Consider the following 15,127-nt stretch of genomic DNA (forward strand, 5'->3'; position numbering starts at 1 on the left):
AACATCTCCTTGGAGGCTGGTGTGGTGTCAGCTGAAACCAGCCTTCTCCCTTGTGAAGCCAGCAGAGGCTCCCTCAGCGGCATTGGCCCTCAGGTTGTCCTTCCCCCTAGGCAGATTCAGTTTGGGAATGCCAGCTCTGAATCAGGGTTGCCCCCGGAAGGAGTCACTGGAACTGGGGGGTCCTCCTGTAGGTTTCTCTGGACGGTCTTTCCCATCGTGGTCATCTGGTGTCCAGGGTTGGAAAGGGCCCCGTGCCAGCTCCTTTACCCAGTGAGTTCTTGATGTTCTTCAGAGGCTCTTACATGGATGGTCAGTGCATAGCCGTAAAAAATATTAGAATCATGTCCTTGACAGCAACATGGATGGAACTAGAGGCCATAATCCTAAGTGAATTAACACAGGAACCCAGAAAACCAAATACTGCATGTTCTGTCACTTGTAAGTGGGAGCTAAACACTGAGCACCCATGGACATAAACATGGAAACAGTAGACACTGCAGACCACGAGCTGGGGGAGGGAGGGAGGGTCCTCGGTCGAAAACCTACCTATTGGGTACTGTGCTCACTACGTGGGTGCAATATGCCCATGTAGCCAACCTGTACATGTATCCCCCATATCTAAAATAAAAGTTGGAAAAAGCAAGATTTATATACAAAGATGTGCATCATAGCTTTATTTATAATAGCAAAAGACTGGAAATTAGCTACATGTCCCGCAGTGGAGAATTCTTTTGTTTGTTTTTTGAGACAGAGTCTCGCTCTGTTACCCAGGCTGGAATGCAGTGCGACAATCTCAGCTCACTGCCTCCATCTCCTGGATTCAAGCAATTCTCCTGCATTAGCCTCCCGAGTAGCTGGGATTACAGGCGCCCACCACACACCTGGTGAATTTTTGTAGTTTTAGAAGAGCCTTGTTGGCCAGGCTGGTTTCGAACTCCTGACCTCAAGTGATCTGCTGGCCTTGGCCTCCCAAAGTGCTGGGATTACAGGCGTGAGCCACCGCGCCCAGCCCCCAACAATGGAGAATTATTAATAAATGATTACATATCCGTAAGTTTCAATAATGTGGAAACATTAAACATTATGTTTTGGAAGAGTACTTAATGAAATGGAAAAATATCAATTATATATTAAATGAAAATATCAAGATGTAAAAATAATGTGTATACTATGATTAAAATTATATATTGCACATAAATTCATATACTAAATCAATAATAAATAGATGGACAGTTGCTTCAGAGGCTCTTACAAACAGCTTTGTGGGTACAAGAAGAACCCCCGAGCCTTGTCAGTTTTTGCCATAATGAAAGAGTCCTGGGGCCACACATTCTATTTCTTTTGAACTTTGTTGTGCATTCATTTATGAGTTTTCCTCAGCTGTTGATAGTGGGTTTCTCATTCTTCTGTTTTACTTAGGCGCATACTGAAAACAGGTCTTAATTCTGCGAACATCAACTTCCCGTGCCCAGGTGCAAGTGTGGGGGCAGCTGGCCCAGGGTAGAGCTTTGCCATGGACTCTGGCGCTTCTGGAAAAAACATTAAGGTATTTTTCCTCCTCTTGGAGCTTGTGGCCTACCTCATCTCCATTTGATTACTAGTTTTTCTTTTTCTTATTTGTTAAAAAGTTATTTAATTTTGAATAGATAATATATGTATGCAGTATAAAATTTAAAAGACAGAAAAAGATATAAGTGATAACAAAATATCTTCCTCCTCCCCTGTTTCCCAGAGGCTCAGACCTCATCCCTGGCAGCTGCTATTATGTTACTGTTAATATGACCTTATGTGTTCTTCCAGAAATATTCTGTGCATCAAATGCAAATACTTATATTTTCTACTTCTCAGTGTATTTTTTGGTGACATTCCATGTCAGTAATAAAGAGCTTCTCTGGTTCGTGGCTGCATGGCCTTTGTATAATTCTACCATAACTTATTTCCCAGTCCCCAACTGATGGGCGTTTAGGTGGTTTCCAGCCCTCTGTTCTTTCAAGCATTGATGCAACGAGCAGCTTTCTGCCTGTGCCATTTGGTTATGGGTGTCCACTGAGTGTGGACAGATGTCGCCCAGGTCTCAGAATGTGTACCAGTTGGCTCTCCTGCACGAGTCCCTGCCTCCTTGCCACCTCAGTGTAGAACTCCTTGAACTTTGCTACTCTGATAGATAGAAAGCTGTGTCTTATTGCAGTTTTATTTGAGTTGGAGTTGAAATTTTTTTCCCCCAATTCCTTCTATTATAACAAACAAGTGTGTGTGTATCAGCTGGAACCGGGAACATAGTCATCATTCTGTGTGATGATGCCCCACAGAGGGGCACCCAGGGACTCTGCCGTCACAGAGGAGAGAACACAAACTCTGGGCTGGGACTTCCGGAAGAGCATCCCAGGGCTGGTGACATTTAAGCTGGACTTTGACCAAGACAAGCAAAGGAAGGAAGGACATTCTAGGCAGAGTGAACAGAGGACACAGGGTACAAGGGAGTGGCAAGGGCTGAGTGTTGCAGTGAAGGTTGAAGACGGACCCTGAGGGCCTCGTTGGCCTCGCTGAGGAGTTTCCATGTTGATCCCATAGGGGTCAAAAGTGCAAAGGAGAAAACACGATGTATTTGAAACAAATTCATCTGCTGAGCACTTCCTATATGCCAGGCACTGTGCTAAGCACTTCACATAAATTAACTGTTCATCCTCATGCTATCCTAATGAGGTTGGGAAAATTATTATCCCTATTTACATATGTATCAACTTATTTATTTATTTATTTATTTATTTATTTATTTATTTATATTATTTTTTTCAGACAGAATCTCACCCTGTCACCCAGGCTGGAGTGCAGTGGTGTGATCTCGGCTCACTGCAACCTCCGCCTCCTGCGTTCAAGTGATTCTCCTGCCTCAGCCTCCCAAGTAGCTAGGATTACAGGCACATGCCACCGCACCCAGCTGATTTTTGTATTTTTAGTAGAGATAGGGTTTCACCATGTTGGCCAGCTGGTCTCGAACTCCTGACCTCAGGTGATCCACCTGCCTCAGCCTCCCAAAGTGCTGGGATTACAGGCATGAGCTACTGCACTTGGCCTCATTTATTAATAGTAGTATTATTTTTGCTGTTTAACAGAAGAGGAAACACAGGCTTAGAGGCTAAGTACCTTGTGTTAGGTCATCAAGCCACTACATGGCATGACCCTACCCTGCTCTCTCCTAACCACGTGTCTACCCATGGCATCTGGAGAGCAGCAGAGTGGGCTCCTTTCTTGGATGAGTTGGGGGGTACTGCCTCTCTCCAGACTAAAGGAGATGGAGACTTCCGTAAAGAGCAAAAGCTGTTCTGAGATTCCACGTCCCCTTGAAACATGCAACTGTTGGTAGCATCCTCTAGAGGTTATTCTGTAAATATCCAGCAAATACAGACACATTTTCCCCTTTTTTTTACAGGTATGGTAGCACATTGCTTAAGCTCTTCTGCACTTGCTTCTTTCCCCACTTACTATCTCTTGGAGGTCACTCCTGATAGGTAAAGAACTTCCTTATTTGTTTTTGTGGCTGCAGGGTGTTCCATTGTATGTCTTATCCTAACTTATGACCAGTTTTCTATTTAGAGAAATTGAGACTATTTCCAGCAAACAATACTGCGCTGACATAATACTTGTTTGTTGGGATATCTGCAGGCCAATTTCCTAGAAGCAGGATTCCCAGCTTGTGTTGGTAGCTACTATGGTCTGAATGTTTGTGTCCCCCACCCACCACATTTATGTTAAAATCCCCCAGGTGATAATGTTAGGAGATGGGGCCTTTGAGGAGGTAATTAAGTCATGACAGTAGAGCCTTTGTGAATGGGATTAGTGCCTCTAGGCCAGGCAAGGTGGCTCATGCCTGCAATCCCAGTGCTTTGGGAGGCTGAGGCAGGAGGATCACTTGAGCTTAGGAGTTTGAGACCAACCTGGGCAACATGACGAGACCCCTATCTCCACAAAAATTAAAAAAACAATTAATTAGTTTAAAAGCCCCCAGAGAGGCCGGGCACAGTGGCTCATGCCTGTAATTCCAGCACTTTGGGAGGCTGAGGTGGGCGGATCACTTGAGGTCAAGAGTTTGAGACCAGCCTGGCCAACATGGTGAAACCCCATCTTTACTAAAAATACAAAAATTAGCTGGGCATTGTGGTGGATGCCTGTAATCCCAGCTACTTGGGAGGCTGAGGCAGGAGAATTGCTCAAACCTGAGGCAGAGGTTGCAGTGAGCCAAGATCGTGCCACTGCCCTCCAGCCTGGTGACAGAGCGAGACTCCATTACAAAAAGAAAAAAAAGAGAGCTGCCTCGCCCCTTCCACCATGTGGGGACACAGTGAGAAGGCACCGTCTGTGAGCCAGAAAACAGGCCCTCTCCAGATGCCGAATCAGCCTTGATCTTGGGCTTCCTAGCGTCCAGCACTGTGAGAAACATATTTCTGTTGTTCATGAGCCACCCGGTTTCTAGTACTTTGTTGGAGTAGCCTGAGCAGACCAGGACAGCAGCTATTGCCAAATGCTCTCCATAGAGGCCATGCCAATGTCACCTTCCTCCAGAAAAACAGCCCATTTCCCTACACCCTAGCCAACGCCATGTGTTTTACGCTTTTGCCAATCTGATAAGTGAAAAATGCTATTTCAGAATAGCCTTCGCTTGATTTTCTGTTACTGTGATTGAGGTGCGCTTTTCCATATTGTGATTTTGAAATACGGTGTCCTCATCGCTAAGCGTGGCTGAGGAGAGAGCCAAGAAGTTCTGAACAGAACGTGGCTTTCTCTCCTGTGCCGGGAGCACCATGGCCACCATGTGCTTTCACTTCAGGGATTGTTCTCCAGGGGTGCACATGTGTGAGGTAAGCAACTCCTTCCGGAACTCTGAGTTCTCCCGGGGAGAAACAAACCGTTTAAATCATCACAAGCCACTCCCCTGATCTGAGGCACCCCCTCTCCAGTGCCAGAAGCTGCCCCCTCTTCCACCAACCTCTCCTGACAAGCCAAATAGAACGAGCAAAGTGGTTTTTTTCACCCTACATTCCTCAGGCCAGATACATTCTAGAGAATTGTGAGATTTTGTCCTAAGCCACCAAATGCTCCCCAAGGATATTGGTCACCAGGAGAGCAGCCACAAAGGTCGAGAAAGACACACACGGAAGCAAACCCAAGCTCTGTGCTCCTTCCAGCCCTTGCTGGTGCAGGTGCTACCCCACAAGCTTGTCAGATCGCCCAGGTGACAGGCCAGGCGCAGCCATCGGGAAGGTCATTCAGCCAATCCGGAGGATGTAAACCCTGTCCTCAAGGAGCCCGGGCGGGTTCTGCCATGCCCTCTGAAATAGTCTCTCTCCTCTCAGAGCCCTCCCTCGAGAGCCCGAGTGCGCCATGTCTCGTGGCCTCGCCTGAAGCCTTCCTCTGGCTTCACAGAATGCTCTGGAACTCTGGGGTCTGGTTAGGGAGTGTGTCCTCAGCTTGTATGAAGGAGGCCTGCATCCCTCCTGAGCTCTTGGAGGTGCCCAGGAACCCTGCTTCTCCTCACAGGGCCTGGCCACATAGCCAGTTCCAACCCAAAGCCAGAACAATGCCTCACCCACTCCCCTCTCCCTGTCTCTCCTCAAAAGAATTTTACATGATTTAAAAGTAATAATAGCTGCCGGGCGCGGTGGCTCAAGCCTGTAATCCCAGCACTTTGGGAGGCCGAGACGGGCGGATCACAAGGTCAGGAGATTGAGACCAGCCTGACTAACACGGTGAAACCCCGTCTCTACTAAAAAAATACAAAAAAAAAACTAGCCGGGCGAGGTGGCGGGCGCCTGTAGTCCCAGCTACTCGGGAGGCTGAGGCAGGAGAATGGCGTAGACCCGGGAAGCGGAGCTTGCAGTGAGCTGAGATCCGGCCACTGCACTCCAGCCTGGGTGACAGAGCAAGACTCCGTCTCAAAAAAAAAAAAAAAAAAAAAAAAAGTAATAATAGCTTGCATCTACATAGTGCCTACATTTATATAGCACTTACTATGTGCCAGGTACTAATTTAAGTACTTTATATTAACTCATATAATAAATAGACACAGCACAAAACTCAAAAGGTACAAAAGAATAAATCAGTTACAAACTACACCTTCTTCCTTCTCATTCCATTTCTTCAGTCACCCCATTCCCCACTCCAGAAACAGCTACTATCACTGGTCTTATGTGCTCCTTCAAAGCTATTCTAGGAATACAGGTATCTATTCTTTTGTTATTACACAGGGGGTGGCTTATGAAATGCATGTTCTGTATCCTTGTTTAAGTTTTCCTGGTTTTCTTTTTCACTCCCCTGAGATTCTTACCCCCTTTCCCACCCTTAAACGCGGAGCACAGTGACAGGGAGGAAAGATGCCTGGCAGGTCTGTGGCCAGCCCCTACCTGACAGCTCAGTCAGCTGCAAGTGACCAAACTGCTCTGAGTCTCACCTTCCTCATCGATAGAGCAGGCTCATAATGCCTCGGACGTATCATGGAGAGATGTGGTATTAGAGATGACAAGTGTGGGCCAGGTGCAGTGGCTCACGCCTGTAATCCCAGCACTTTGGGAGGCTGAGGCAGGCAGATCACAAGATCAAGAGATCGAGACCATCCTGGCCAACATGGTGAAACCCCTTCTCTACTAAAAATACAAAAATTAGCTGGGTGTGGCGGCTCGTGCCTGTAGTTCCAGTTCCAGTTACTCAAGAGGCTGAGGCAGGAGAATCCCTTGAACTCAGGAAGCAGAAGTTGCAGTGAACCAAGATCGCGCCACTGCACTCCAGTCTGGCGACAGAGCAAGACTCCATCTCAAAAAAAAAAAGACAAGCGTGATCCTTGTGGAAGAATTGACATTCTTCCCAGGTGGGCTGCCTCTCTCCTCAGAGATGTGGTCACCTGATGGGTGGGCAGGGGCTAGGCTATGGACCAAGCACACCTCTGGAGAGTGCTAGTGACACGCAGGAATGGGAAGTGTTGCACTGTGGTTCATAGGTGCCTCAGTGGTGAGGGAGAAGAGAGGGTGACGTAGGAGGGCTGCGTTCTTGGCTTGTGATTCAGATGTTGGCACTGATGAGTTGGTAGCTCTGCCCTCTTTTGGAAGATTGGATGGGCACCCTCCCCACCTCCAGGAAAGCCCAGCCCCAGAAATAGCCTGGGCCCTCCAGCCCCCTTCACTGCAGAGCTTTCTATGGCACAGAAGAGAGCCAAGCCCGAGCAGGCCCCAGCTCTGGGTCCTCCCAGGAGCACCAACCCCCCTGAAGCCTCCCTGCCTCAGCCCATGCCCTGCCAGGGCATCCGCCAGCCACCCAATGCAATCGCCAGCTGTCCAGCCCCAGTCCCGCTCTCACCACCATCCTCTTTCTTTTTCTTTTGTTTTTTTTTTTTTGAGATAGAGTTGTGCTCTTGTTGTTGCCCAGGCTGGAGTGCAGCGGCGCGATCTCGGCTCACCGCAACCTCCGCCTCCCGGGTTCAAGCGATTCTCCTGCCTCAGCCGCCTGAGTAGCTGGGATTACAGACATGTGCCACCACGAACAGTTATTTTGTATTTTTAGTAGAGACGGGGTTTCTCCATGTTGGTCAGGCTGGTCTCGAACTCCCAACCTCAGGTGATCTGCCCACCTCGGCCTCCCAAAGTGCTGGGATTATAGATGTAAGCCACTGCGCCTGGACACCATCTTCTTTCTTCTTCCATCTGATCGTGTTCAGAAGTGTAAGGCCTATGGTTACATTCAGCCTGATGGAAACTAAGCTTAAAAACCCAAACCCATGCCTGTAATCCCAGCATTTTGGGAGGCCGGGGTGCACGGATTACCTGAGGTCAGATGTTCAAGACCAGCCTGGCCAACATGGTGAAACCCCATCTCTACTAAAAATACAAAAGTTAGCCGGGGGTGGTGGCAGGTGCCTGTAATCCCATCTGCTCGGGAGGTTGAGGCAGGAGAATCGCCTGAACCCAGGAGGCAGAAGTTGCAATGAGCCGAGATGGAACCACTGCACTCCAGCCTGGGAGACAGAGTGAGACTCCATCTCGACAAACAAATAAACAAAACCTCAAACCTTTTAGGAAACTTAGGGGAAACTACAATGGAGGGACCTGCCCAAGGTCACTGAGCTACTGCAGTAGGTGTCAGAGCTGGAACTAGAACTCAAGACTCTGGCAAGGCCCTATCCAGCTCCAGCCAATTCACTTCCCCAAAGGAAAGATGTTTCCAGTCCCTCCTCGCCAACTCCCAACCATGGGTGAAGGTCCCTGGGGTGAGGGTGGACAGGGACCCCCAGGACCACACATCAGTAGCGTTTTACATGGAGCAGTTATTGGTAGGGTTATTTTTACTGGAAAACTTTGAGGAGAAGTTTTATAATTGAATACATGTAAATACATTAGGAAATACAGTGTAGAATGCCCATGAAAAGTAAAGTCTCAAGGACATTTTGCTTTTTTAGTGGCAACTTCAGGCTTCTCTCCTAAAGCTCGAGGGGGTGGGCAGGCATGTCTATTTGCTCCTTTTGTTTGTTTGGCAATCTGGGAGGAAAAATATTAGAAGCACTGGTCTAATTAATGGTTCTGCCTTAAGCCGGGTGATAATGATCTGGTTCCTTTGTTATGTATCGTTTTAGTCCATAATGGATTAGAAGCAGCTTATAACAAAAATAATAAATAACAACAAACTATGAAATTAAAAAGCAGGCGGGGCGCGGTGGCTCACGCCTGTAATCCTAGCACTTTGGGAGGCCAAGGGGGGTGGATCACGAGGTCAGGAGTTTGAGACCAGCCTGGCCAATATAGCGATACCCCGTCTCTACTAAGAAATACAAAGAAATTAACCAAGCATGGTGATGCGTGTCTGTAGTCTCAGCTACTCGGGAGGCTGAGGCAGGAGAATCGCGTGAACCTGGGAGGTGGAGGTTGCAGTGAGCCAAGATTGTGCCACTGCACTCCAGCTTGGGCAACAGAGTGAGACTTTGTCTGTGAAAAAAAAGAGAGAAATTAAAAAGCAGAACCAGCGGAAAATGGACTTTAAATAAGTCAGTTTGGGCATGAGGAGGAAGAGGGCCAGGAATAAACAAATAAACATACATAAGATGGAATGAATGCTGAGGAAAAAAATTAAGGAAGGTAATGAGAATAGAGGGTGTGGAGGAGGAAGGGCATTGCCCTTTATTTATTTATTTATTTATTTATTTATTTGTTTGTTTGTTTGTTTGTTTAGAGACAGGGTCTAGCTGTGTCACCCAGGCTAGAGTGCAGTGGTGTGATCTCAGCTCACTCAATTGCCCCAGCTCAATCAATCTTCCCACCTCAGCCTCCCAAGTGGCTGGGACTATAGGTGCACGCCACCATGCCCTGCTAATTTTTTTATTTTTAGTACAGACGGGGTTTCACCATGTTGCCCAGGTTGGTCTCAAACTCCTGGTCTCAAGCCATTCACCCACCTCAGCCTCCCAAAGTGCCGGGATTACAGGCATGAGCCACCATGCCCAGCCTGGGATATGGTCCTTTAATGGAGTGATTATGGAAGTCCTGTCCTCTCCAAGAGGGTGACATTTGAATTGAGACCAATGGAAAAGAGCATTGGGTGGCACAGGATAGCCAGTGCAAAAGCCTTGAGGCAAGAGTAGGCTTAGTGTATTTAAGAAGTTCAGTGTGGCCAGCATGGAGTGGTAAGGGGCAGGAGTGAGAGAAGGTTGGAGCACGTGGGGTCTTGTGGGCATCCTAATGATAATAGTGTTTACTATGAAGGGGTGGGCCAAACAGAGGAGTGAGATCACCTGACTTAGGTTTAACAGGCTCATCCTGGACGCTGTGTTAAGAATTGACTTCCTGTAATCCCAGCACTTTGGGAGGCCGAGGTGGGCGGATCACGAGGTCAGGAGATCGAGACCATCCTGACTAACATGGTAAAACCCCATCTCTACTAAAAAATACAAAAAAAAAAAAAAAATTAGCCAGGCGCGGTGGCGGGTGCCTGTAGTCCCAGCCACTCAGGAGGCTGAGGCAGGAGAATGGCATGAACCCGGGAGGTGGAGCTTGCAGTGAGCCGAGATCGCGCCACTGCACTCTGGGCCACAGAGCCAGACCCCGTCTCAAAAAAAAAAAAAAAAAGAAAGAAATGGTAGGTTTATCTTAAAGTTAAACTGACAATATTTGCCAAGGGATTGGAAATGGTGTGTGAAGAGTTGTCAGGGAAGAATGCGGCTCCACGCCCTGAGGTGGAGAAGGCTCTGGGTGTGGGAGGCCAGGCGGGACTCAGGTGTTCAGCTGTGCACCTGTTAAGTGCGAGATGCCATTAGGCAGCCAAGTGGAAACACTGAGTTGGTAGCTGGCTCCATGAGTGGTATTCGGGGGAGGGCTGGAAGTCATCAGGGTAGGTGAGAGTTGAGGATGTCATGTCTATTATCCCAGGCTTACCTCTCGATAGATCCAAGGAAAAAACCCACTAGAATAATTGAAAGGATTGTTGGACTACAGTTCCCTGCCTTCCTGAACAGCTTCATCCCATCTGGTGGTTGTGTTCTTTTTGGTTTTGTCAATATTGTTTTCTTTTTTTTTTTGAGACGGAGTCTTGCCCTAGGACCCAGGCTGGAGTGCAATGGCACTGATCTCGGCTCACTGCAACCTCTGCCTCCTGGATTCAGACGATTCTCCTGCCTCAGCCTCCTGAGTAGCTGGGATTACAGGCGCCCACCACCATGCCCAGCTAATTTTTGTATTTTTAGTAGAGACGGGGTTTCACCATGTTGGCCAGGCTGGTCTTGATCTCCTGACCTCAAATGATCCACCTGCCTCAACTTCCCAAAGTGCTGGGATAACAGGCGTGAGCCACCGTACCTGGCCGAGATTCTTTTCCCCCTCAAATCAATCAGAATACATCTTCACTGTTTGTTCTGTCGAATTTCCTCAAGCTAGACTTAGGAATGTTCTGGAAGACAGCGTTGTAACATTTCAGAGCCCCAGAGCCCAACTCCCTGCAAAACAACCCTGGCTCTCTGGCTTGCTAGCTCTGTGACCTTGGACAAGTTACAGAGCCTTTGGTAACAAAAGTGCCTGCCTCTTGGGGTTGTTGGGAGGATCGTATGAAATCATATGCGTAGGCCGGGCGCGGTGGCTCAAGCCTGTAATCCCAGCACTTTGGGAGGCCGAGATGGGCGGATCACGAGGTCAGAAGATCGAGACCATCCTGGCTAACACGGTGAAACCCCGTCTCTACTAAAACTACAAAAAAAAAAAAACTAGCCGGGCGAGGTGGCGGGCGCCTGTAGTCCCAGCTACTCAGGAGGCTGAGGCAGGAGAATGGCATGAACCTGGGAGGCGGAGCTTGCAGTGAGCTGAGATCCGGCCACTGCACTTCAGCCTGGGCGACAGAGCGAGACTCCGTCTCAAAAAAAAAAAAAAAAAAAAAAAAAAGAAATCATATGCGTAAAGTGCTTAGAATCGTGCCTGGTACCTAATAAGTTGTTGCAGGACAGGCTCCCCAGGAGACTGAGGTTTGCGTGCAAGATTGGTGGGAGTGCCCTCAGGACGCACACCGGTGTGGGAGAGGGAGAAGTGGGCACAGAGCAAAGCTGGGCTGCCTGCACTTGCAATGGAGGGGCGCCCTGGTCTGCAAGGACCTTCAGAGTTGTCCTGCATTGAGGGGAGCGACTTAGTGAATGTGAGCTGCCTCTAGGGAGTGGGCATGACCTTGGGTGAGGTGACTCTCCCCTGGAAGGACAATTCCTGGGGAGGGACTGCCAGCTGCTGGCTGGGGTGTGAAAGCTTCAGTCCTAGAAAGGGAGACGGTCAGGGAGACAGTGTAGCATCCATTGTGAGTGCTTGCTGACCAGTATCATGAGGCTTGATTGAAACAGAAGCAAGCCTGGGCAACACAGCGACACCCCATCCTTTTTTTTTTTTGAGATGGATTCTCACTCTGCCGCCAGGCTGGAGTGCAGTGGTGCAATCTCGGCTTACTGCAACCTCCACCTCCTGGGTTCAAGTGATTCTCCTGCCTCAGCCTCCCGAGTAGCTGAGACTACAGGTGCGCGCAACCACGCCCAGCTAATTGTTGTTTTTTTGGTTTTTGTTTGTTTTTTTTTTGAGACGGAGTTTCGCTCTGTCGCCCAGGCTGGAGTGCAGTGGCGTGATCTCCACTCACTGCAAGCTCCGCCTCCCGGGTTCACGCCATTCTCCTGCCTCAGCCTTCCGTGTAGCTGGGACTACAGGTGCCCACCACCGCGCTCGGCTAATTTTTTGTATCTTTAGTAGAGAGGGGTTTCACCATGTTGGCCAGGATGGTCTCGATCTCTTGACCTCATGATCCGCCCACCTCAACCTCTCAAAGTGCAGGGATTACAGGTGTGAGCCACCATGCCCGGTCGACACCCCATCTTTAAAAAAAAAAAAAAAAAAAAACATGTTTTTAATTAGTCAGGCATGGTGGCGCGCACCTGTAGTCCCAGCTACTCAGGAGGCTGAGGTGGGAGGATCACTTGAGTCCAGGAGTTGAAGGGTTCAGTGAGCCATGATCATGCCACTGCACACCAGCCTGGGCAACAGAGTAAGACCCTGTCTCTGAAAGAGAGAGAGAGAGAGAGAGATGCAAAAGTATCTTATTTTTATTTTTAAATATTTTTTGAGATGAGGTCTCACTATGTTGCCTAAGCCAGTCTCAAACTCCTGGGCTCAAGCGAGCCTCTCAAGTAGCTGGGGCTATAGGCATGCACCACTGCACCTTGCTGAAAGTGTCTTTAAAACATTATGGCCACCCAAGGAATGACTGTCAGCCTAACAGTGACTCTATGACCACCTCCCAGTACTGCTTACCCTAAGCCTGCCCTCTCTACTTACTGCCCTCTCTGGAACAAAAATTTGGAGAGTGCTGTCACAACCACCCCAACCCCATTGCCCTGAGGGCAAAAGGCAGTGCAGCAGGTGCTGTTTGACTCCCTAGCACCCTCCAGCTGTGTGGCCTTGGCAAGGTCACTTGGCCTGCGGAGGCTGTGGTTTCTTCTTTGGTAAGCTGGGCATGGCACTATCTGCCCCAAGGGAGATGAGGTGATGACACATGACACTGCACAGCAGGGGTTCTCGAAGTGCCATCCCTGTACCATCAAGGCTTGCAGCCTCACCTGGAAACTTTTTAGAAACGTGAATTCCCGGCCAGGCGTGGTGACTCACGCCTGTAATCCGAGTACTTTGGGAGGCCAAGGCGGGTGAATCACCTGAGGTCAGGAGTTTGAGACCAGCCTGGCCAAGATGGTGAAACCCCATTTCTATTAAAAATACAAAAATTAGCTGGGCATGGTGGTGGGTGCCGGTAATCCCAGCTACTTGGGAGGCTGAGGCAGGAGAACTGCTTGAACCCAGAGGTTGCACTGAGCCGAGAATGCACCACTGCACTCCAGCCTGGTAGACAGAGACTCCATCTCAGAAAACAAAAACCAAAAAAAAAAAAAAAAGAAAGAAAGACATATGAATTCCCCAGCCCCATCCCAAACCCACTGAATCAGGAGTTTTGGAACAAGTCCCAGAAACCTATGTTTTGACAAGTGCTTCGGATGCACTTCTGAGTTTGAGAATGACTGGTGTGCCGGATAGTACTTAGCTTTGTGCCTGGATCCTAGGAGGAGCCATGTCAACCTCAGATGGATCTCAATCTGAGCCTGAACCCCACCAGCCACACGAACTTCAGGCACTTGTGAGCAAAGTGCCACCTGTTGGCTAATGCCCACTCCACATGCACACACGGGGATGCCAGACTAAGACCGTGGTGCTGGACACCAGGGTAAATTACACAGGTGCCTTCTGCTCACTCCCCTCTCCTCTCCCTGAAGAATTCAGTTAAAGTGAATGTCAAAAGCAGCTTTAAATGGCCAAGAGAGGTCACCGAAAGACAGCTCACTCTGTAGGAAAACTAAACACACAAAGGGCATCGCTCATTCCTCTGCCCAGTTCATACACGTGCTCCCACAAGGGTCACAGGCCAGCAAGAGAGGGCAACCACAAGGACAGCCCAACAGTGCCCCATGTGGTCCCATGCTCTCTTGGGCCACCGGGCTCTCCTGGGTGGGAGAGCTTTGCATTCTCCTGCTCCATAGTCCAGTTATTTGTGTGTATGTCTGTCTTCCACACTCAACTGTGAGCCTCTTGCGAGGTTCCTTGGCTTGTAGTGAGTAGCGCCCCCTCACAGTGTTGAATTGCATTGGTGGAATTCCATGCTGCCCTTAGCTATTAGAACAAATGCTGGAAAGTTGTGAACCAAAAGGCAGGAAGATGACAGATGGGGTAGCCCAGAGAGAGACAGAGAAAGCACGAGCCTACCAAACTCTCTTGAATGACTCAGAAAATAAACTAAGGCAACAATGAAAAGTGGCAGGAGATGCTCCTTTGCAGTGAGGAAAGTTGAAAGGAGTCAGAAGGCTCAGTCTGCAGAAGACAAGATTGAAGACATTCCATTTTCAAGAATGAGAAGGGAGTGTAAGTGCGGTGGCTCTTGCCCGTAATCCCAGCACTTTGGGAGGCTGAGGCAGAAGGATTGCTTGAGCCCAAGCGTTCAAGACCAGCCTGGACAACATAATGAGACTGTGTCTCTATAAAAAAAAAAAAACAAATATTAGGCAGAGGCCAGGCGTGGTGGCTCAAGCCTGTAATCCCAGCACTTTGGGAGGCCGAGACAGGCGGATCAGGAGGTCGGGAGATTGAGACCATCCTGGCTAACACGGTGAAACCCCGTCTCCGAAGTCAGGAGATCGAGACCATCCTGGCTAACCCGGTGAAACCCCGTCTCTACTAAAAATATACAAAAAAAAAAAAAAACTAGCCAGGCGAGGTGGCGGGTGCCTGTAGTCCCAGCTACTCGGGAGGCTGAGGCAGGAGAATGGCGTAAACCCGGGAGGCGGAGCTTGCAGTGAGCTGAGATCCGGCCACTGCACTCCAGCCTGGGTGACAGAGCGAGACTCCGTCTCAAAAAAAAAAAAAAAATTAGGCAGAGCACGGTGGCTCACGCCTGTAATCCTAGCACTTTGGGAGGCCGAGGTGGGTGGATCACGAGGTCGAGAGTTCAAGACCAGCCTGGTGAAACCCTGTCTCTATTAAAAATACAAAAAGTAGCCAGGTGTGGTGGCGGGTGCCTGTAATCCCAGCTACTCAGG

At 49.0% G+C, this 15,127-nt stretch overlaps 2 protein-coding genes across 2 annotated transcripts in view; both read left to right on the plus strand.

Moving 5' to 3' along the window:
* TAF8 (TATA-box binding protein associated factor 8) overlaps positions 1-3,957 on the plus strand; it is a 45,249-nt gene extending 41,292 nt beyond the window's left edge. The window contains exons 9-10 of the mRNA XM_073005973.1: positions 1,420-1,546; positions 2,797-3,957. Coding sequence (XP_072862074.1) covers positions 1,420-1,504 — 85 coding nt within the window. The 3' untranslated portion in view covers positions 1,505-1,546; positions 2,797-3,957. The remainder of the gene's footprint in view (positions 1-1,419; positions 1,547-2,796) is intronic.
* The window catches only part of CIMIP3 (ciliary microtubule inner protein 3), an 83,055-nt gene continuing 69,370 nt past the window's right edge, over positions 1,443-15,127 (plus strand). Inside the window, exon 1 of the mRNA XM_073005974.1 lies at positions 1,443-1,546. Within this exon, the coding sequence (XP_072862075.1) occupies positions 1,514-1,546 (33 nt within the window). The 5' untranslated portion in view covers positions 1,443-1,513. The remainder of the gene's footprint in view (positions 1,547-15,127) is intronic.

This window comes from Chlorocebus sabaeus, chromosome 17 (genome assembly GCF_047675955.1).
Source record: "Chlorocebus sabaeus isolate Y175 chromosome 17, mChlSab1.0.hap1, whole genome shotgun sequence".
Classification (NCBI taxonomy): Eukaryota; Metazoa; Chordata; class Mammalia; order Primates; family Cercopithecidae; genus Chlorocebus; species Chlorocebus sabaeus.